Source organism: Bemisia tabaci, chromosome 10, assembly GCF_918797505.1.
Source record: "Bemisia tabaci chromosome 10, PGI_BMITA_v3".
Classification (NCBI taxonomy): Eukaryota; Metazoa; Arthropoda; class Insecta; order Hemiptera; family Aleyrodidae; genus Bemisia; species Bemisia tabaci.
In genome coordinates, this window is record NC_092802.1 from 31,472,479 (window position 1) to 31,494,351 (window position 21,873).

Consider the following 21,873-nt stretch of genomic DNA (forward strand, 5'->3'; position numbering starts at 1 on the left):
CCTCGGCCGGAAGGTGATGAATTGACGATAGCAGGTAGAAAATTCGGGAACCTTGGACAGCTGGACACCATACGCAGTAGCAAGATAGAACTCAAGAGACACGAGGTGTGGGAGTCTTGTACGGCGGCGGCAGCTGGATACCTCACAAAGTGTAAAAATCAATTTCAAGATATGTGCAGAGCGGGAATGTAAAAGAACAGTACGATGAACTTGAACTTGAACTCTGTTCATGGAGACAAAAAATCCCCTCGTGATCAAACGAGAAACATAGTTACTGAACCGATAAGAGCGCATCCTCTCAGCAGCGCTAATTTGAGCAAAATATATCTAATCAGATATTTTTGGATACTTCATAATCGGCAAAAAAAAGCCTGCGATCGGCTCGTTATTTGATAACGCCGAATCACTGATACCACTTTTATTCTTATATAGTCTTACACGATGTCTCATTACTTCGAAAATTCAAGGCAGCCAGTGCGTAATCAACATTTTCACTTTCAAATTTTTAATTCGACACCGGACTCTCCTCCGAACCATAACCACAACTTGTAAGTTAAAAAATCACTATAACATTTCTCACTTTGACAGCATAAATCCTATCCTCTTTCCTGCGGTACACTGTGAAATGAGCCAATAGATTAGGTCGGACATGAAATTTTTGGCAAAAATTTCAAATTGTAATGTTACTTTTGTCATAAATTTAATTTCAAGGGGTGTTTCGGGAAGGAAATTTCACAAAAAACTAATGAAACCACACGTGAACTTTTTTGTTTCGTATTTACAAAAATATAAACTTTCAAAGTTTTCAGATTTTGTCCGACTACTTTTGACTAGGTCCAGTGTGCGGCGGCCCTTATAATGTGTTATTGGCTGTAGCCGCAATGAAAATAAGATGAGTCATGAAACCAAAAAACCCTACGTCTTATTTCAAAATCAATTTCCTAAATCGGAAGACTCAATCCATTGATTGAATATATCGTCAAAACCTAACCACTTGACAAATACTTTATTTCATTTTTTCCTGAGAATTATTTTCACCAAATAAACTAAAAAATTTCAATATCTTAGAACTTAGGAGTTGATTTTAGTAATTTTCGTTAGGCGAATCGTGTTCTGCGTAAAATTTTGGTCAGCAAACATTTGGATTTCATTTTGCAATTCGGAACTATAATCTCTAGTTCATCTGTAAAAACACGTATGTGCACAGGAAAACTGATAGTACTGGTACATACGCTGTTTTTAAACTGAACTAGAAATCATAGTTCCAAATTACAAAATGCAGTCCATTATCAGAATTCTTCAATTCGTACCTTGTCTACTGGTCCATTAGGATAATTTGATAGGATGCTACTAAAGAAAAACATATATTTTTTTAAGAATATCAAAATGTTCGCCCTCTTAGAACCAAGCATTGTCAGTTATACTGTATCGTAAATTGTGCTCAATCAACCATGAAATTACAGATTCATAATATACCGATTAATACTGATTCTCTTTAATTTCTTGAAATGCACTTACAGATGCCACGAGTGTGAGAAACTGAAATAACGACTGGACGGAAATTTCTCAGGAAAGATGGTACTCAGATTAGGGATTGTCTTTTGCATTGCTGCTATGACCGCTTCGTGTGACGCTCATAATATTGCTGAAGGTCTAGACTGGTGGCAGTCGACGTTCATTTATCAAATTTACCCTCGGTCATTTAAGGACTCAAACGGGGACGGGATTGGTGATCTAAACGGTAAATTCAAAATTTAAAAAAAGTACTAGTGGTAGTAGTAGTAGTAGTAGTAGTAGTAGTAGGAGTAGTGGTGGTGGTAGTAGTAGTAGTAGTGGTAGTAGTGGTAGTAGTAGTAGTAGTAGTAGTGATAGTAGTGGTAGTAGTGGTAGTAGTGGTTGTCGTAGTAGTAGATTTTAAGACCTTTAAATATTTGGGGGCTAAGGGGGGGATGATAGTTATAAAAACTTTGATCCTCGATATCTTTTGAACAATTAAAGTATCGAAGTTCAGTTTTCACAAAAAATCTCAAAAATTGCATAGGCACTTTAAGATTCGTGATTTTAACCCCCCCCCCCCAAAAAAAAAAAAAAAAAAAAAAAAATTAGGTTGACTTTAAGGCATTTTTTATTTTTTGAGTCGAGAAAATTTGCTTCAAACGAAGAATTTACCTAAATTGCACATTTTTGTCTGAAAAAAACCCAGTTTCTTAAGTTGTTGCTGATTTTCCCCATCCAACAAGAGGTTCATTGGCTGGAGAATTAAACGGCTCGAGAGTTATGAACGATTGTAGTTACCGCCAGTGGCGTGGCGTGCTTTGCGATACATCAATTGATCTTTCATTTAAACATATGGAAAAGAATCGATTATTTGGGTGTTCGTCACGAACACCCAAATAATCGATTCTTTACCATATAGCTTCAAGTGGGGAAATATCGTTAATCGATCATTCACGCCACGCCACTGATTACCGCTTTCTGTGTGCCGATCCTACGGGCGCTGTACTAAAGACAGATTTTAGTGTTATTAAATAATGGGCTAAAAGAATGAGGCGCAAGAGTGCAAATTTTGCTGGAGAAATACGTGTTTGAAGTTCCGAATTACATGAATCCTTTCGGTGGAAAGAAAGTTCAAAATTATTTTTAATGCTTCAAAATTGGAACCTGGGGGCGAATCCTTGTAAAAATATGTAATAAGACTAGTTTTACTTGAAATCGTTAATACCTCAATTTCCTTAAACACTACACTTATGCGCCGTGCCTTCTCAGCCCCTCAAATCAGATTGAATGTTCAAACCACGGCCGGATTTAGGGGGTGGCCACATGGGCCGCGGCCCATGGCGGCAAATTTTGCAATTTTTTTAAATGTAGGTATTAAAAAAAAATCGGATTTAGAAAAAAATTACAAACAAGAAGAGGTGACAACATCTCTCATTTCCTGAGATTTTAGTAATTTCTAACAATAAGTTTGTCATTTTTCGGTGATACAAGAGACAGCACCTTGAATTAGTCGAGTAAAGAGAAAAACCAAACACGCAATCTGGCCTAGAGCGGCGCGGCGCAGAGAGCAATGATGACGAGGACTTGAGATGAAAAGGAGAAGCCCTTTGCGCGGCGGTTGGCATGTAACACATATTAGCGCCTACAAGACTGCATAAATACTTCACGCATTGCGTCAAACACAGTGAGGTCAGCAGCAGTCGGCGTGAAACGCACAGCGCCTACAAGACTGTAGGAATACTTCACGCATTGCACCAATCACAGTGCGGTCAGCGAGGCGCGGCGGTGGAAGTTAAAATTATTAAACCACATTCATGTTTATTCTTTCATAATTTTTTCGTTCATGTTTTATAAATGCCTTGTCCGCACAGAGATTGGTTTACGGAACTTAACTTTCGCGCATATTTCCGTCAACTTTTGCTAGTAGTGTTGACAGCGCTTTCGCAAAAAATGTATCCAACACAAATAAACGCGTCTAATGCACCCCTCCTCCTCCGGCACGTTCATTTGATGGTTCTGATTGATGTTTTAAAATGAATGAGAAGGAGGTGACAAAATACAGACGGCCAATGGGTGGCAAGTAGGTAAATCCGGCCGTGGACTTCAAACCGTGCAAAATGAAGTTTTAGGGCATTCGCCAGACTTTATAATAATCATCCATGAAGTATAGTTATCCGAGAAATTTATGATAATTGTCAACCCTTGCCGAGGTTTACCATGCGGATAGTAATTTGTGGCACTTCCTCTAATGAAAATAACGTCGAAATGAAAGCAAAAACTTTCTTTTCATGTATTGCAATTAATTGAGGGGGTTCAGTAAGGCCGGCAATCGTTTTTCAAACGATATCTGTTCCTTTTTTTCTTTTAAAGGGATTCTAGAAAAACTCGATTACATCAAGGCTATAGGAGTTGATACCATGTGGATTCAGCCATTTTACAAATCACCGATGGTTGACACGGGGTACGATGTCTCAGATTATATCTCTGTGGACCCAAGTTATGGCAGTATGGAAGATTTCAAACGACTACTCAAAGCAACAAAAGAAAAAGGTAAAGTACCCCAATTGGCAAACCCAGCTTTACACTGGGTTAAGGTAGAGTAGAACCTTCTAGTCCAGGCGCCTGGTAAGTCTACCTTGAATTTCGGGTACACAGCGATTTTTTTGGCTTACTTTATGTCTTTTGGGTCGCTGAATCTGAATCTGAAGTTTCCTACCGCGTATCTGGTGAGCATTTTCCGCCATTTTGAAAAAATGGCCTAAAAAGGCCTTTTTTGCGTTTTTTTTTATATAGCGGCTACGCATGAGAAAACGTCTCGGATTTAGTTAATGTTTTGAAAAGCTGACATAATTTGGAAGAAAGTGGTATATGAATTTGCTAGGTTTGCTTAAAAATTGAGGAACCTCGGATATCGGAACTTTGGAACGCTTCGGAACTTGGCTGACCGCGGCGAGCCGGATCCCGCGTTGACGGGTGCGCCGCGAAGACGTGAATGGGCGCGATGTTCACGATGCTGTATCATCCTCAATTTTTAAGCAAACCTAACATTTGTACACACCATTTTCTTCCAAATTATGTCAGCTATTCAAAACATTAACTAAATCAGGGACTTTTTTTCATGCGTAGCCGCTATATCAGAAAAACCGCAAAAAAGGTCTTTTCCGGCCATTTTTTCAAAATGGCGGAGAATGCTCACCAGATAAGCGGTGGGAAACTTCAGATTCGGATTCAGCGACCCAAAAAACATAAAGTAAGCCAAAAAAATCGCTGAGTACCCAAAATTCCAGGTAGCCTCATTTTTAGCTACCACGCGCCTGGACTACTACTGAAGTTCGACAGTTACGGTCGTAGTTTAACGAGGCTAAAGCCAGGATTGTATTTCGCAAATGGATAATTTTTGCAGAATAATTAAAAATTCAGAAGCAGGAGTAATTTTACTAAATAATGATAGGAACTCAAATCAACAATATAATGCAAAATAATTTGGTAAATCTGTTCTTGTAAATACAGAAGATTCCAAAACGCCTTCAATTGAGGCGTGATACCTCACGCGTTCCGGAGAGTTCAAATAGTTGTATCCCTGCGCCTTAGAAAGGCGATGGAAGCTTACTATTGAAGTAGCGTCCCCGCTTGGGTTTTCGGTTTTCTTGTGCAGCCACTGCAGTTTCGACCGTTAAGGCCGTAGTTTAAGGGCGTGAAAGCCAGGATTATATTTCGCAAACGGATAATTTTTGCAGAATAAGTAAAAATTAGGAAGCAGGAGTCATTTAACTAAATAAAGAAGGAAACTCAAATCAACAATATAATGCAAAACAATGTGGAAAATCTCCTCATGTAAATACATAGGATTCGGAAACGCCTTCAATTGAGGCGTGATACCTCACGCGTTCCGGAGAGTTCAAATAGTTGTATCCCTGCGCCTTAGCAAGAAGATGGAAGATTAATATTGAAGCAGCTTTCCCGCTAGCCATTTCGGGTTATTCCTTTGCCGCTACTGCAGTTTTGACCGCATAGTTTTAGGTTCGCCGAAGCTACGCTAGTATTTAGCGAATGGATAATTTGTACAGAAGAATTGAAAAAAAGGAAGCGGTTGGAATTTCACCAAATAGAAGTTACTCAAATCAAGAATAAAACTTAAAGAACTGCGATGAAAAATGTGTATGTAAACCTTAAGTTTGAGCCAAAGCACGTCCTAGCAAATTTTGATCTCATAATTAACTGGAACGAATGCAGGGCATAAAAAATCAAATCAAGGGGATGCGCGCGTGACCGTGGCAGTAGCTCGGATGATCAGTCATTCCCTTTCTTCCTTGCTCCGAATGTAATGGGACGAGAAAATCTCGTTATGTAAATACAGAAGATTCCAAAACGCCTTCAATTGAGGCGTGATACCTCACGCGTTCCGGAGAGTTCAAATAGTTGTATCCCTGCGCCTTAGAAAGGCGATGGAAGCTTACTATTGAAGTAGCGTCCCCGCTTGGGTTTTCGGTTTTCTTGTGCAGCCACTGCAGTTTCGACCGTTAAGGCCGTAGTTTAAGGGCGTGAAAGCCAGGATTATATTTCGCAAACGGATAATTTTTGCAGAATAAGTAAAAATTAGGAAGCAGGAGTCATTTAACTAAATAAAGAAGGAAACTCAAATCAACAATATAATGCAAAACAATGTGGAAAATCTCCTCATGTAAATACATAGGATTCGAAAACTCCTTCAATTGAGGCGTGATACCTCACGCGTTCCGGAGAGTTCAAATAGTTGCATCCCTGCGTCTCAGAAAGGCGATGGAAGCTCAATATTGACGTAGCGTCCCCGCTTGTGTTTTCGGTTTTCCTGTGCCGCTTTATTCTCAGGGTTTTCAATTAAATGACTGGTAGCTAGTTATTTTCGCTGTTCCAATTATACATTTTTAATTAGATTAATAATTTTAGTTTCTTTACTCTTAGTTTACTTTTATTTACAGATTTTCTTGTTTGTTATAATTAGTGGTTACAATTTTTGTCACTGAATCCTTTAAAAAAAAAAAAAAAAAAAAAAAAAAAAAAAAAAAAAAAAAAAATCAGTAATTTTTCATGGTTTTTAAGGAATTTCACGAATCAAGAGGAACAAGTCTTACTAGCTTTACTAAAACTGAAAAACAACCCAATTTAATTTTTTTCCGCACGGCTTATATTTTGCTCCTGAAATAGGAATGAAACTGATTGTGGACTTCGTTCCCAATCACTCTAGTGACCAACACGAGTGGTTTAAACTTTCCGAACAACGCATTGAACCTTACACTGACTTCTACGTTTGGCACGATGGAAGGAAAGTGAACGACAGTTATTCGATGGCTCCAAATAACTGGGTAAGTACTTGCATCCTTAAAAACGCAATAAATTGATTCATATTTTAAGCGTTCAGCCGATAGGCAGCGCTTTTTGATTTCGACTTGCCTCTAGAGTACTAGTATACTAGTGCTAATTCGTTTAAATGGCGCACCAGCTCATCGATGTGTAGGCTTTTTAGGGGGGTCCAGTTTTAAAATAAATAAAGCTATGAAAACCGTATTTTATGCTTTTAACGTAATGCGCCGGTAGTTTCGATCGTTTGTTTATAAGAAAATTCCTTAGCGGTAAAGTAATTCTTATCGAAATTGATCGATGAAAATAAATGAAGCCTAAAAAAAACGCGCCTGATGAGCTCAACGGTGACTATCATTTTCGGGAAACGAAAAAACGCTTGTACGGTTTCCTTGGTAACCTTTCTTTGCTATCAGCTGATGTTTTATTTCCATTTCCCAGCCAAGTCGACGGAGTTTATACTTCCTTTCTTCACTAAATACATTGACTAACACCTGAGCGCTCTTCTAATACGACAGGATTAGAACTTTCCCGCTTGTTTTAATTTTAATTTTATTTTAAGCCGTCCCCAAATCAGCACAACCAATAACGTCACGTATCCTTGAATGAATAATTTCTGACGAGCTACTGGATCGATAAGAATGATCTCTACGTGTATTGTGTCTGCATGAGCAGTGGTGTATGCAGGATAAGGTTCGGAGGGGGGGGGGCCTCTCAAGGGGGGGTATGGAATAGACCCCACACTGAAAAAAAAGTAGCTTGGATCAAGCATGATGATTCTTGAATTTGCCGCCAAGAATTTTTTTTTCTTGCTTTAAGCTGACTTTTTCTTGATACAAGAAAAATAATGCTTGGGTTAAGCAAGAAAGTAGCTTATATTAACCAGAAAACTTCTTGATTTAAGAAGAAATACATCTTGACGGCAAAAAGATTCTTTTTTTTTTCAAGTGCAGGTGCAGCGGGATCCGGGACGATTTTCAGGATTTTAACCCCGTAAAACTCCATGTTTTAACAATTTCAGTCATGAAAAAAGATAAGAAGCTCTCCACTGTTTTTCGCCTACAAGACTTTAAAAAAATAGAAAACCGTTTAAACAAGACCAAATGGGTTGTTTTCTTTTAAGTATGAGATGGAAAAAATCCACTAACTTCCTGAAGAGAAAATGAGGCCTCTGAGGCGACGCTCAAGGCCGTTTCGTCCGACTACGAATCCATCCACGTCCTAGAGGAAAATATCGTCATGTTCAATCTCTACCCAATTGTCCTTCCTCTCTCTTGATTTCTCTTATTTTTTCTCTCTCAAGTTGTGGTGAAAAAATGCCCCCAATCAGTGCTGTAAAAGTATGGACTCTACCGGTGCTATTTGAAAAATTTCAGATTGATGTTGTGCATGGTTCATCAGCTTGGACATGGAGCGAAAAAAGGAGACAATACTATTATCATCAGTTTGTGCGGCAGCAACCAGATTTGAATCTTCGAAATCCTCGAGTTGTGAAGGAACTGGAGGTAAGTTTTTCTGGTTTTTGTTCAGTGAAAAATAGTAAGCTTGAATTAGGGATAATCTATTAGGCAGTGGTATAAAACGGCCTAACTTGATTAGTGTGCATTACATATTTATACGTTGGTACGTCTTTGATTTCGTTTTATGTAGAGTATATAACCAGGCCCGATTTCTACACTTTTCAATGAGATTTGTGCAAAATCTAAAGTCCGTAGTGCTCTTTCTACTTTCTTCCTTTATTTTTGGTGATAAAAAATTTAGGTTATTTTGGAATAAAATGAGTGATAATTTAGCAGAACAATCTCGATAGAATTATTGTTTTATCACTATAGAGTTGTACCTAATTATTTGAATTTATTCACAGTTATTTTAAAAATGAATTAATGGAATGAGATGAGTAAAACTTTAGCAAATCAGTCAGACAGCAGGCGTAACGCATAACACATAACGTCTAAGGCGCGAAGCGCTTCGGGGGTTGGACCGCAAAGCGGTCAAAGGGCGTACCCCATTGTATAAATTGATGTAAAAAAATAATGAAATGAAATTATCGCGCAAATTTGGATCCAGAATGATGTAATTCAATGTTGAAATTTATACTTTGGTAGTGGCAAAAGGCAATATACACGAAGAAAAAAACTCGTGCGTAGGACCCGAAGTTTAGGTCATATGGATCTCTGAAGTTTTCAGATTGAGCATCTGAACACTTTAGGTCTAGCTGCCGAGGTTCGGATCGCACATCTGAAACTTCAGTTCTAACATCTGAAGTACTTCAGATGTGAGAACCGAAGTTCTTCGGATGTGAGAACCGAAGTTTTTCGGATGTGAAAACCGAAGTACTTTAGATGTAAGAACTGAAGTTTCAGATGTGTGATCCAAACCTCGACACCTAGACCTAAAGTGTTCATATGCTCAATCCGAAAACTTCAGTGATCCATATGACCTAAACTTCGGCTCCCACGCACGAGTTTTTTTTCTCCGTGTAGTTATACTTTCTGAGCTTCATCCTAAACTTTTTGATCCAGAATGTTCTGAAATTTTGGTTGGATTTGGGTGTGGATGGATTCCGCGTGGACGCAGCCAGGCATTTATACGAAGCTACGCATCTCAAGGATGAGAAGCTTGTAAGAAGTGGGCCGTACAATTGGATCGAACACGAGTATACTCACGAGCTACCTGAGAATTACGAGCTCTTTCAGTCATGGAGGACCCTCTTGGACGAATATTCAAGAAAAGATGGGAGAACTAGGCAAGTGCAACTAACTTCCCTGCGTACTGCATCCTAACGCACTTTCCACTCATGTTAATTCTGGCCGACAGATCAAGAAGATATAAAACAGATAAATTGATTTTGTCGGAAAAAGAGGACTTTTCAAAAAAACATAGCTCTGAATTTTAAAAGAAGCGCCATATTTTTTAGTTCAAGAAAATGATTGAAGGGACTTAAAGGCCAAGGCACATAAGTGAAGTTTCTGAAAAAATTGAGATGTTAATGATTACAAATAGAACAAGTCTTAACGCATATTCTGCACTGGAAAAAAAACACATCGGATCTAGAGTCCAGACTCTTAAAAACATCGACAAGAAAAAAGACTCTTGATTCAATCGGATTTTTGCTTAAATCAAGAACTCTTAATTTGAGCGGATGTTCTTTTGATTGAAGCAAAAATCTGATTGAATCAAGCGTATTTTTTCTTGTCAATGTTTTCAAGAGTCTGGACTCTAGATCCAATGTGTTTTTTTTCCAATGTGTGAAAAATTCGCTATAAAATTCCAATTTTTATGCATCAAAAAGTCTATTTGAACTTTCCTTTCCGCAATAGGAATCCGCGAAATTTCTGAACCTCCAACACGTATTTCTCGAAATAGCAAAAACTGCACCTATGCGCCTCGCACTCCAAGCCCCTCAATTGGACGTATTTCTATCAAATGGAACTATGTGCATTTAGACATGAGCCCCGAGACCCATAAGAATACATGTATAACAGGGCTTACGTCATAATGCGCATAGTTCCGTTTGACAGAAATACGTCCAATTGAAGATGCGATGCTAAAATCATAGGGTAAAATCTGGATTGCATTTCACCTCCCGCATCTATTTTGCTCCCAAAAACCAGAGTAAAATGAATAAGGGGCAATAAACGCACCTTAACACTGGAAAAAAAAGTAGCTTGAAACAAGCTGGAAAAAATCTTAAATTTGCCGCCAAGAAACGTATAGCTTGAAAAAAGCATGGCCGTGCTGCTTGAAATTAGCTACCCGGCGGAATCTTAATTATTCTTCGTTTAATGCTCGGATCCAACACTGAATACTGAAAGTTTTATTCATTTTTCATTAAATTCCGTAACGTGGGGATAAAACGTTACTGATTCTTCGACATGGATCATGTTGAAGTCGTCGTGCGTTGCCGCGGGTTTTGTTCTCGGTTTGCAGCACTGTTAAAATGCGCGGCTTTTGGAGATCTCCTGGAATGACTTGAGAATGTAGGAATGTATAACTTAATGCCCGTGTCGAAAATGAAGACGGAGTGGTTACAATCCAATGGAAACTTTATTCAAGAAGTTGGCTGCAAACTTAATTTAAGTCTAATCTTTTCAGCTATTTCCAAGATTCGTGTCATGCTTGAAACCAGGAATCTTGAATCGAGTATACATTATCTTGAATCAAGAATCAACTTCTTAGAATTAGCAGCCATGGTGGCTTGATGCAAGACTTAGCAGGTTTGACTCAAGATTTTTGTGCTGCTTAAATCAAGCTAGCAGGTGATTCAAGCTATAAGGTAGCTGCAATTAAGAATCTCGAATCCTGAATTTAGCAATAAATTGCTTGTTTTAAGATAAAAATTCTTGAATCAAGCTGATTTTTTCTCAAGATTCCGAGACGGCTTGACCGTAGCAGACTTTTCTTTCTCCAGTGAAGGGCGGAGTTCACTCCGCCAAAAGAGCAGATTTCGATCCACACTCACATCAGCTCCGAGGCAACGGTGAGGAATACACTCTGGATTTCTCTACGATATTTTTTACAGTGCGTTGAGAATTATTTTGCAAAATTTTCACCATCCAGCACTTGATAGTGCCAGATTTTTCAATTCTGTTCCCCAAATACTCGCTCGTTAATATGCGGGAATAATTTCTAGCAATTAATTTCCGCAGTCAATGCCATCCTCAATGCTTCTAATTGTTAAATTTGCAGGATTCTGTGCACAGAAGATTATGATACCCCAGAGAATCTGAAGAGACACCTTGGGAACGCAACGAAACCAGGCGCTCACATTCCATTTTACTTCTATCTTACTAATGCGAACTTGGAGCAGAGAATGAATTCAACTCTTTTGAATAACCTTGTCCTTTCAATGAAGAACAATTTCCCACAGAATTCCTTCAATTGGGTGGTATGTAAAACTTCTGCTTGTATATTATGCCTACATGTCCAAGAGCAGTTTCCATCCATGCGAGGATAATCCTCGGCGTAGTACAAGAATTGAAAATTGAAGGATTATAATGGAGATGTTGCATGTGTGAGGAATTCGCGATTTGACTGTTGACTCTTATGTAAAAGTTCGCGAGAAACACAATAAGGCCACTGGTTTTCTCTGAAATCAACTCCCAAGCTCAAAAAAAAGCTCTCAAAGTTGAGGCTAAAATGGTGGGGATATCCCACCTTACCCTGAGAGTCCACCTATACATCAAGACAAACTCTACATGCAAAGATAGGGAGCAAATACATTGACAGGGCTGCCACTTTATTTGGGGACTCTAAAACTGTAAAACACGGCAACCCTGCTAATGTATCTGCTCCCTATATTTGCATGGAGAGTTTGTTTTGACGTAGAGGTGGACTCTCAGGATAGCGTGGGATATCCCCTCCATTTTGGCCTCAAGTTGAGAGCTGTTTTTGAGCTTGGGAGATTATTTCAGAGAAAACCAGTAGCACCATCGTGTTTCTCGCAAACTTTTACTTAACAACCAACAGTCAAATTGCAAATTTCTCACAAATGTAACATCTCCATTATCTCCTATTATCTACATTATATGTTTGAAATTTAGAGGGAAAGAAATGAGTACAATTTTACACATACATAGACTCATGTCCCGACAAATCCGGAACCTGACCTCCTCTGATTTGGCTCTTTGACGAGCGGGGTCTTTACATCACTTTAAAAGACCACGTGCCATCCAGTGGCGTGGCGTGCTTTGCAATATATCGATTGATCTACCATTTAAACCTATTGAAAGGATCGATAAACAGGGTGCTCGCAATAAACGCTTTCAATAATCGATTCTTTACCACAACTTCAAATGAGGAAATACCGAAAATCGATCATTCATGCCTCGCCATTGGTGTCATCATGGAAAATCAAAGAGAGGAAAGTCGAAAGAGTGGAAATGACAAATCTTCATGGGTCAGTATGACAGGAGCGTCGGAGAGGGAAATCCTTCAAATTCTTTGAATGAAGTAAAAACTATGTATACTTTCTATGATAAAGATGAAAAAGATGAAAAAGTATACCGAAACACGCATATTGTTGAATAAGGTTTAATGGCTTTTGGGTATACTCTTTCATCTTTCTCATCTTTATCATAACAGCACGCGAGATGCGTTTTTCCAGTTTTCTATGATAGGCTGGAAAAGAAGATACAAAAAATCGTAATTTAGAGACAAAAAAAATTACCTAAATCATTTCAATATTAACAGTAAAATTAGTTTTGTTGGATCGTGAGCCTTCACATAAAATTTCTCGAATATTACACCTCGTAACCAACTGATTTTGATGGGATTAGTTGATAACAATACAGAAAAATTCTTACACTTCTTTTGTACCGAAAAAAGTGAAGTTGATTCAACATTCCGGATGTGAAAAAAGTGTGCGAGAACTTCAAAAATACTGAATTACCCGCTACAACAGTTACTTTAGCAATGCCAGGATGTTAAACCAACTGCTGTGGCGGGTAATCCAGCATTTTTGAAGTTCTCGCTCACTTTTTTCACAACCAGAATGTTGAATCAACTTCACTTCTTTTCCGGTGTGTGTTGCCCTTTACTACCTTTTTATAGTTCAATACAGCTAGATAACCACGACAGGGTGAGAGTAACTTCTCGGTTTTTCCCGGAAAGCGGTGACTCGTGGCTGATGCTGGTTCTCCTACTGCCAGGAGCGGTGAGCATTTATTATGGTACAGAGATTGGCATGGAGAATTCAAAGATGGGTCGCGACCAACATCCACTTGACGGCCATGGACAAATAAATTTTAATGACGACTCAAGAACTCCTATGCAATGGGACGACACAGAAAATGCAGGTGAACATGAATCACTAGACATGCAGAGTGCAATTTTAAACATCAGTGCATATATAGTATATTTTCTTATTTAAATTTCACGTAGAAAACAGTATGTGCATCGGAAACTACTGGAAGTAACTCCTAACCAAGAATTCACGTTTTCCGATGCATAAATTCAAACTTCCCGCTCACGAAAAAATAATAATCTACCACAGAGTAGGTACATAGAGTCGTAATGTAAGTGAGTAGGGATCTTAAGCTGGCGCTACTATTAAGCATTTTCCATTCATTATGATTTCTTGTAACAACTGCAATGACCAATCAAGCTATTTTGCGATTAGTGTAAATTATTTGTAATATTGAAGTTTTGTGAAAATTAGTCCGATGGAATGAGAGTCTTATGATATCATAAATGAATTATGTGTACTAAGTTATAAGTAAAGTATGGTTATATATGGTTCAAGTGCATGGTATAAGGTAATATAGTATACTTTAAATGGGTACTTGTAAAAATTAATGAATTACCTTAGCTTAATTCCCAAAAAAAAGGCTTCCAAAAGCTTCGTAATGATTTCCAAGGAAGTTATTGGTAATAATAGAAAACTCAATATCTTTCCGATGGACCTAAAATTTGAAATGAACTCGTTCCGATTTTGTTGTAAGATGACGTCCCGTGAATGTAAGAAAAAGTAGGCGGGAAAGCCACATAAGATTTTACCCTTACACTCGTACATAGTTTCCTTTTTTTACTAATGAAAATAAATTATGTTTCGATCTACTATCCAGGTTTCACGTCAGGTAGAGATACATGGCTACCTGTCCATCCAAACTACTGGCTGAAAAATGTGAGAACTCAGGAACAAGATCCCAAAAGCCACCTCAACATTTTCAAACGGCTAGTGGCATTGAGAAAATCACCTGTTATTACACACGGCGACTTTGAGACTTATGCGCCTAAAACTTGGGTTTACATGATTACCAGGTATGAATCTGAGGAGCCGACAAAGCTCATCTTCATAAATACCTTATTCGTTGACATGCCTCGTCAACTACTACTCATTACTATCGGTTCTTTGACCCCCTGTATTTTCATTTTCGGTAACAGTTCGTTACAACGTTCTACTGGACCGATCTTAATGATTTCTACGGCTGGCGACAGGTGATAGTCCCTGAGTGTATGAGCCCGATTTATTTAGATTTTGGAAGTATGACCCAGGTTTTTGCATGTTACGTTTTAAAGTTTTGTGAAAGCCTTCCATTTAGAAAATATAAATTTTCATTTTTTGTCATAGTTCGTTCCCGCGTTTTACTTGACCGATTTCCATGATTTGTTTAGCTTTTGATGGGAGAGGGAGATAGTCTTTAGAGGAGTCCGTTTTATTTAGATTTTCGGAATATATCTCAGATTTTGTACATCAAGAATAGGCCGTGGAAATAGGCAAGCTGAGGGGCAATGGCAATATGCAAAATTTGAAATTCCCGCCAAGCCTTGGCAGAAAATTGAACTAAACAAAAGATATTTGATCTTGGTATGTTTTTCGGTTCGCCCAAATGATTCAATTTTAGAACGGACAGCCGGATACAGCAATAGGATACCGGTATCTTTCTCATTAACCCTTGCCTTGCTTGTTACCCTGGTCACCTGTATCAATAACAACCGCATCATTTTAATATTTCAGGTCATTCGAGAGTCAAATTATTGTAGTATTGATGAACATTGGATCGAGTGTTGAACATGTTTGCCCGAAAGAAACGATCTCAACATTACCTGATAAGATGTTCGTTTACACTGGTAGTGTTAACTCCGGTTTTAACATTGGGTAAGAACTTCCTCTTAAATAGCAATCAGGCCATTGATTTTTCAAGTTATTTAGAGCGTTTTTTGTATACTTAATATAAAAATAGTAATATTTCAACGACAAAAAACTGTGTTAATTGGTTTATCTTTGAAAAAAAATAATGGGTTTACTTTCAGAAATAATGGACTTGAGGTAACTGGTACTACTATTAGTACTGTATATAATTAGTACTTTATAATTATATTTTAGTACTACTATTTACTAAAATTTACTTTATTTTGCTATATTCTTTGTTCGGTTATTTGATACCAGCCAAATTTTCTGGCGTGTTACAGGGATGAAGTGATAATCTCCAAGTCGGACAATACGAGGTGTGTTACAATGAGGCCACAATCAGGCTTGGTGTTGAGCACAAGCGTGGCACAATAATCACTTCCTCAATCAATTTCCTGGTCCTCACACAATCAGTTGTGCCGGAAATGACTTTGGTATAAGCATCAATTGAGCCGAAGTTGGGTCATGATGGTAGAGAACCATAAATACTTGGTCTCTATTAGGGGTGTGCACGTGTCACGAAGTAACTCGGGAAAGAAGCAACCAACGGGCTTATACTGGAGGGAGAACCACCACGTCCAAAATAGATTTTTAGACGTTTTCAGCCACTTTTCGTCAAATAAAAGTTCCCCTTACCACAAATCTCTGAACTGTTGTAGATTTACGTGATTTTATGCGGGCTAATTTTAAGAGGGTTTCAATGTCAAATTTTAAAGTGATATTAATTTTCTGTTTATGCAGCTCTTGTACAGACGCAAGGCTGCAACAAATTTTTCCCGCCAAATAGAAATTAAATAGAATGTTAATTCTTGTAATCGAAATTTTTCGTGTTTAAAAGGACGTGAATTGAGTTTTGATTTGTGACCCTCACAAATAAATCATATAATAAAATCATATAAATTAAGACGCGTAGTGACAATAATCAAACGTCCTTTTAAAAATTCTTGAAATCCTGCAATGCTGCGAACCTATATAGGGGGTCTCGTAAGTTCACCATTAAGATGTATAAGATCATTTCTATGGCTATATGTTTATCATTAGAGGTTATGTTTGTAACTGTCTAATACATTCGGTTATGCTTATTCTGTGTCTATTCTGTTCTACGTCGATTCTGTAAGGTTGTCTGTGTGGCTTCATGTCCATACTGTGCGGCTATGTCTCTTGCTATGTCTATGGCTGTGTCTATAGCTAAGTTCCTCATATGAGGGGTATGTCTATGACTATCTTCTTGGCCATGGAGGTATCTATTTTAATCTGAAATGTCTGATTGGTCAGTACATGACATAAATCACTGCCTCTAGTCAGTTTAGGCAAATGGCTTGGAGACTTGAACGCTGAGTAAAGAAAGAAAACCTTGGAATTCCGCCTATATGAATACAGTATTCTTCGTAGTTTTACGTCACATTTTGGGAGGACAAGGAGGGGGGGGGGCTGCTGCGTTACAAAATATATCACGAGGGAGAAATGAGCTCGATCACGTCACATGAACTATCAAAGAACACTTGTAGAGTTTTTTTTGCAAGGCAACAAAGATGTCTATACATTCATTTGGAAAATACATTATAAAAGCTGTTATTTTTTTCCCAGATTGCACCGGCAATGATTATTTGCTATAAGCATTAAATTTTAATTTCTTTCTCCTTTTTATGTAGATATAACTCACCAGACATGTATAGGTCTTTTGCATGCGACCGATGCACGCAACATGGAAACTGAGCTAGAGAAAGGACGCGGGTTGATGACGGTGCAGAGATACAACTATTCGTGCTTGACGGTTGTCCGTGTTGCATCTTCAAAATTGAAGGCGCGATGGCACGAGGTGTGAACTCTAAATGATTTTTTTTGTGCTGCCAATAAAGTTTTGCCCACATTTTGGGAGAATAGTCATAGAACGTTCATAAACGGCAATTCAAGAGAATGACAGAAAAAGCCGTGATTTTACCGAGTAAGACAGACACATTTGAATCAGTGAGTTCGAAAACACACCAACTCGGATTTTTTTTTCAATTTTCACTTTTTTACGGTTTTGTAACACTTATGGATAGAAGCATCTGCACACAAAAGGAAATTTCAAAATTGCAATTGGAAGTGCTCGAAACAGCGACGGGAATAGGGAAAAATCGAAGTATTTCATTGGAAATTCCAATTTTTGGCCAATTCAAGGGAAATGGGTGACCATCCGATTTTGCGGTTTTCTTTTTACGGTCCAGTATACCTTGTATCAACAGGTTTTATAAATATTCAAGCTTTATTCAGGTTAAAAAATATACATTTTTCTGGACAGACAATGAAAAATCAGTTTCTGAAAGTCGGTGAAAACGAAAGCACACCAACTCGGAAATTTTTAAACGCTTAATTTTCTGTCGTCAACCATGGTGTATCGATTTCAACTTGGTGCTTTATAAAGTCTCTAAGTACTTGTCCTTTGGCACCAAAAAGGTTTTTCTTAAACTAACTTCTTCGCCCGCTGCGCAGTTTTAGGTGTTTCCTGAACATTTTTTTTTCTGAGTTGGTGCGTTTTTGAACTCACTGATTCATTTGAGTGCCGAGTGTTGCCAGGGACATTGATCCATCCTTAAAAACAACATTCCTAGAGCAGAGTCTCGCCAAAACGAAAAAAAATGTGCTACGACGTTGCAATTTGGCCCAACAACTCTTCATAGCTCCTAGTTGCACCTCCTAGCGGTAGAACACAGAAATTTTCCACCGTTGCCAATTTACAGAAAAATTCCAGGTATATTTGGGGGTCTCCATGGTATAATTAATCTTTACACTGAAAAAAAAACACATTGGATCTAGAGTCCAGACTCTTAAAAACATCGACAAGAAAAGTACTCTTGATTCAACCAGAATCTAGCTTAAATCAAGAACCAAGCCTCTTAATTTAAACGGATTTCGTTTTGATTCAAGCAAAAATCCGATTGAATCAAGAGTATTTTTTCTTGTCAATGTTTGACTCCAGATCCAATGCGTTTTTTTTTTCCAGTGTAACCAATGAATACGATGTATGCGGCAATTTGCAATAATCTGAAGTTCTCATTACTAACCTTCTAAAACCTCTTCAGCAAGTGCTAGGTAAAAAAAGAGTTGATCGTCTGCGTTTCTTTTGCTTGTTTTATTAGCTGGATCCCTTAAGAAAATTTCCAGTCATGGTTTGCATCCATGGAGGTGCTTACTTTATCTCACTTACCAGAGCCGAGCCAGAATTCCTTACTGAAAATGTGATTCTTATTGACGTCGGCTACAGGCTAAGTTCTTTGGGTCTGTAACGGATATTTACTCTCTTGCTGTAAGTCGCGTTGTTGGAGAAACTCTTAGCGGTGTCTTTAGCTACGTTGGCTATTGTAAGCGATCGCGGTGCAATCGTTCGATAGGTATCGAGGATTGACCGCGGCCTGATCGTGAACGTATTCAATCCGTATTGGACAACTGCAGCGCGATCGCTCACAAACGGGATGTAAACAAGTGCCAACTAGCTGACGAAACCTCTCCATCCGTATATTAGACAACCTTTTACCTCACATGTTTGTGTAATTGGGCGAAAATTTGGAATAGGGGCCATTCTTGTCCCTAGTCTTTTATTAGCAGACAAACGTGTTCCACTCCTATTTTTTTGGCCTAAATATGAAGAAAACAGATTTTTTTTTTTAAAAATAGTGATATAAAATATTGCCTAATATTCATGATTATTTAAAAAATTCTACCCTTTGAATATAAGGCCAGACTCGGTCATGGAACATTTCGTCAACGATTTTTTGTCCGCGCACATGTTTTTTCCAGGTGCTTACGTCCACGCAATTTTCGGTGGGAGTTTTGATCCACGTACCTATTGAGAACCAAAATTTATTGGTCCACGTGTAAAAACAAAGTCCACAAGGTGAACATGGTCGAAAGTATTCGTCTCGGCCCAAAGCAGAGTCAGGTCTTCGAGGCCTCAACAAGGAAACCTTGGAAAAAAATCCGCCGTCGCTACTTCGTTACCCAAACGGCGCCGGATGGACTGTAAGGAGAAGCCTGGGTTCGGGTGCCATAAAAAAAAAAGATGGAAAGAAATCGAAATTAAGAGAGAGAACCCAAAAATTTAAAAAATTAAAGGGAAAAGGAAATTTAGCAAAGCTCGATTTGATGCTGCTAAGACCACGCACCACTACTTCGCTCTACTTCTTAGAAAGTCGGAATCCATGTAGCAGTGATCGCGATAAATAGCGATTTTATCGATTGGATATCGCGATTATATTGGTGGCAATATATCGAGATATTATCGCATTAAAAATTGCGATATATGGCGATTAAATCGCTACTAATTTTTAGGTTCGATAAAATCGTGATCAATTTTCGTCGATAAAATCGAAATTTAATTGCCATTTATAGCTATTTTTATTTTGAAAATATCGCGATAAATTGTCGGGTAATGAAAGCGCGATTTTATCGCGATAAGATCGAGGATAATTGCTCAGATGTTGATGATCCTGGTGATTTTATCGCCGATAAAATCGCAATATATAGCGATTTTTCCGTTGAGACATGCTACTTGGGAAGCGTGCTTCAAAATGTATAGAGATTTATTTAAGTACCACCTTGAAGGTTTCCTCATGAATCAATAAAAAAAAATAATGCTCGTATGAAGAAGAAAACATACTTACATAAAAAGAAAAGTCACTTACGTCGAGCGGAAACCCGCTTTCATTCCGCGATTTTATTCTTGATTCAAATAAAATCTTCTTTACGGCATACTCAAGAATGTTTCTGCATGGACTGAGTCATTTTTTCTCTGATGAAAATCAAAAATTATTCTAAACGTTATAGAATACGGACGCGAGAACTTAGGGAGTTTTGTGACTACCGCTCTCTTTTTGCGCCGTAGCGTATAGTATCTTTATTTATTTTGCGAGGAAAGCTCCGTACTCTCAAAAGATACCTGTCATTCTTGATACGTTGCAGCGTCTTCAATTTTGTATGATGCTGTACAACATCTCTCTTGCGAAATAGTTGCTTGAAGTACCGTGGTACGCCGCCCGCGGCGGCGTAGGGCGAGTGCGACCAGCGCGATACGCGCAGAGGCGCCTACAAACCTTACAGGGATACTTCACGCATTGCGCACTGCGTGAAGTATCCCGGTTAGGTTTGTAGGCGCCATTGCGCGTATCGTGCTGGCAGCACAACGCTCCGACCCGTGTTCGGATCTAATATTAAAACTCGCGGAGTCAGCGTTTTTCAACTCATGATTTTGCGATGTTTGCACACTCTGCATGAATTATCCTCATCTAGATCAATGGGGGAAAAATATGTATTAAAGGAAAACATACTGTGTGTTTGTAAATATTCCGATGATTCCGTGTCAAATTTAATGATTTCCAAAGCACTTTGAATTATTATTTTGTGCTTTTACTGTGCTGCAGCGTGGTGTACGAGCAACCAAACGATCAAAATAGGACGTATTTGACTCTAATAGATCTATGTACAAACGGGTTAAAACCAAAGATTGCGTGCTTCTTTTTTTTCTACGATTCATTTTTGTATATATGTAGTTCTTCTCGACACAACTACGGCTCATTGAGATTAATATCGATGCTGTCGCGCTTCGAAAATTTTAAGGATACAAATAAAACCAAATATTCACCAATGACCATATAAAATGATGAATCAAAAGGAGAAAGTAACATTTCATTTACAAAATGAGTTATCATAACAACACCCTCTCTCTCAATTTACTCATTTCAATATTGTCACTATAATTTTATACTTGGACAATAAAACATGTCGCTTGGACTAAGTCACTGATGCCAATATTACACAAGGACTTAAACTACCGGGCAAAACAGGTGCGCGGACAAAAAACCGTTGACAAAATGTCCTGAGACCCCAGACTCACAACCGTCGCGCGTCTTTACACCATACCAGGGTAAGTAAAACGTTATTCAAGAACTTGATAAATGAGAACTTCGTAATATCGGGACCATGTACGTTTTTAGATCCCAGAAATCGTCCAGAATTGAGAAAACAAAACTTCCAGGGGAAATTATGAACTTGAAATTTAACATTTACAGTGAGAAAACCCCCAGAAAACTGAAAATCCATCAACCTAAAAGATTGAAGTATTAGTAACTTTTTTACAAGCTCTCAAAGATTCAGGACAGCCCGCCAGTCACTTCCCGGTGAGCAACTCAAGGACTCGATACATTGTATCGAGTAGGGGGTCGAAACGATCGCAACAGCGGTATACTACGTATTCGTGCCAATAGGAGATTTTAGAAAAACTTGACATCAACTATTTCGAGGTTTGAAACTAATGATGAGGTAACATTCTGCAGTGTCGATAAAGGCAGCTTTTTCGACAACGAACCCCTGTTTGGTCGGTTTTTGGCGTGGGACTGAGGCAGGCAACGATACCTTGACCGCAAATCATA

General features: G+C 38.4%; 1 protein-coding gene across 1 annotated transcript; it reads left to right on the forward strand.

The window, feature by feature from the left end:
* The first annotated feature begins 439 nt into the window (after positions 1 to 439).
* On the forward strand, positions 440 to 16,478 carry LOC109033991 (maltase 2-like). The gene is made up of 12 exons (XM_072305285.1): positions 440 to 548; positions 1,521 to 1,741; positions 3,868 to 4,047; positions 6,682 to 6,839; positions 8,211 to 8,339; positions 9,357 to 9,615; positions 11,087 to 11,093; positions 11,524 to 11,722; positions 13,397 to 13,631; positions 14,400 to 14,595; positions 15,293 to 15,433; positions 15,748 to 16,478. Exons 2-12 carry the CDS (start codon positions 1,576 to 1,578, stop codon positions 15,839 to 15,841), a joined length of 1,764 nt encoding a protein of 587 aa, XP_072161386.1. The 5' UTR covers positions 440 to 548; positions 1,521 to 1,575; the 3' UTR covers positions 15,842 to 16,478.
* Positions 16,479 to 21,873: the final 5,395 nt, after the last annotated feature.

Bases quoted from the DNA above. Each gene is read 5' to 3' on its own strand.
- LOC109033991 (XM_072305285.1), top strand. From the start codon at position 1,576: ATGGTACTCAGATTAGGGATTGTCTTTTGCATTGCTGCTATGACCGCT. The intron at 1,742-3,867 runs GTAAATTCAAAA...TTTCTTTTAAAG, and splicing joins CGGGATTGGTGATCTAAACG to GGATTCTAGAAAAACTCGAT. The intron at 6,840-8,210 runs GTAAGTACTTGC...GAAAAATTTCAG, and splicing joins CGATGGCTCCAAATAACTGG to ATTGATGTTGTGCATGGTTC.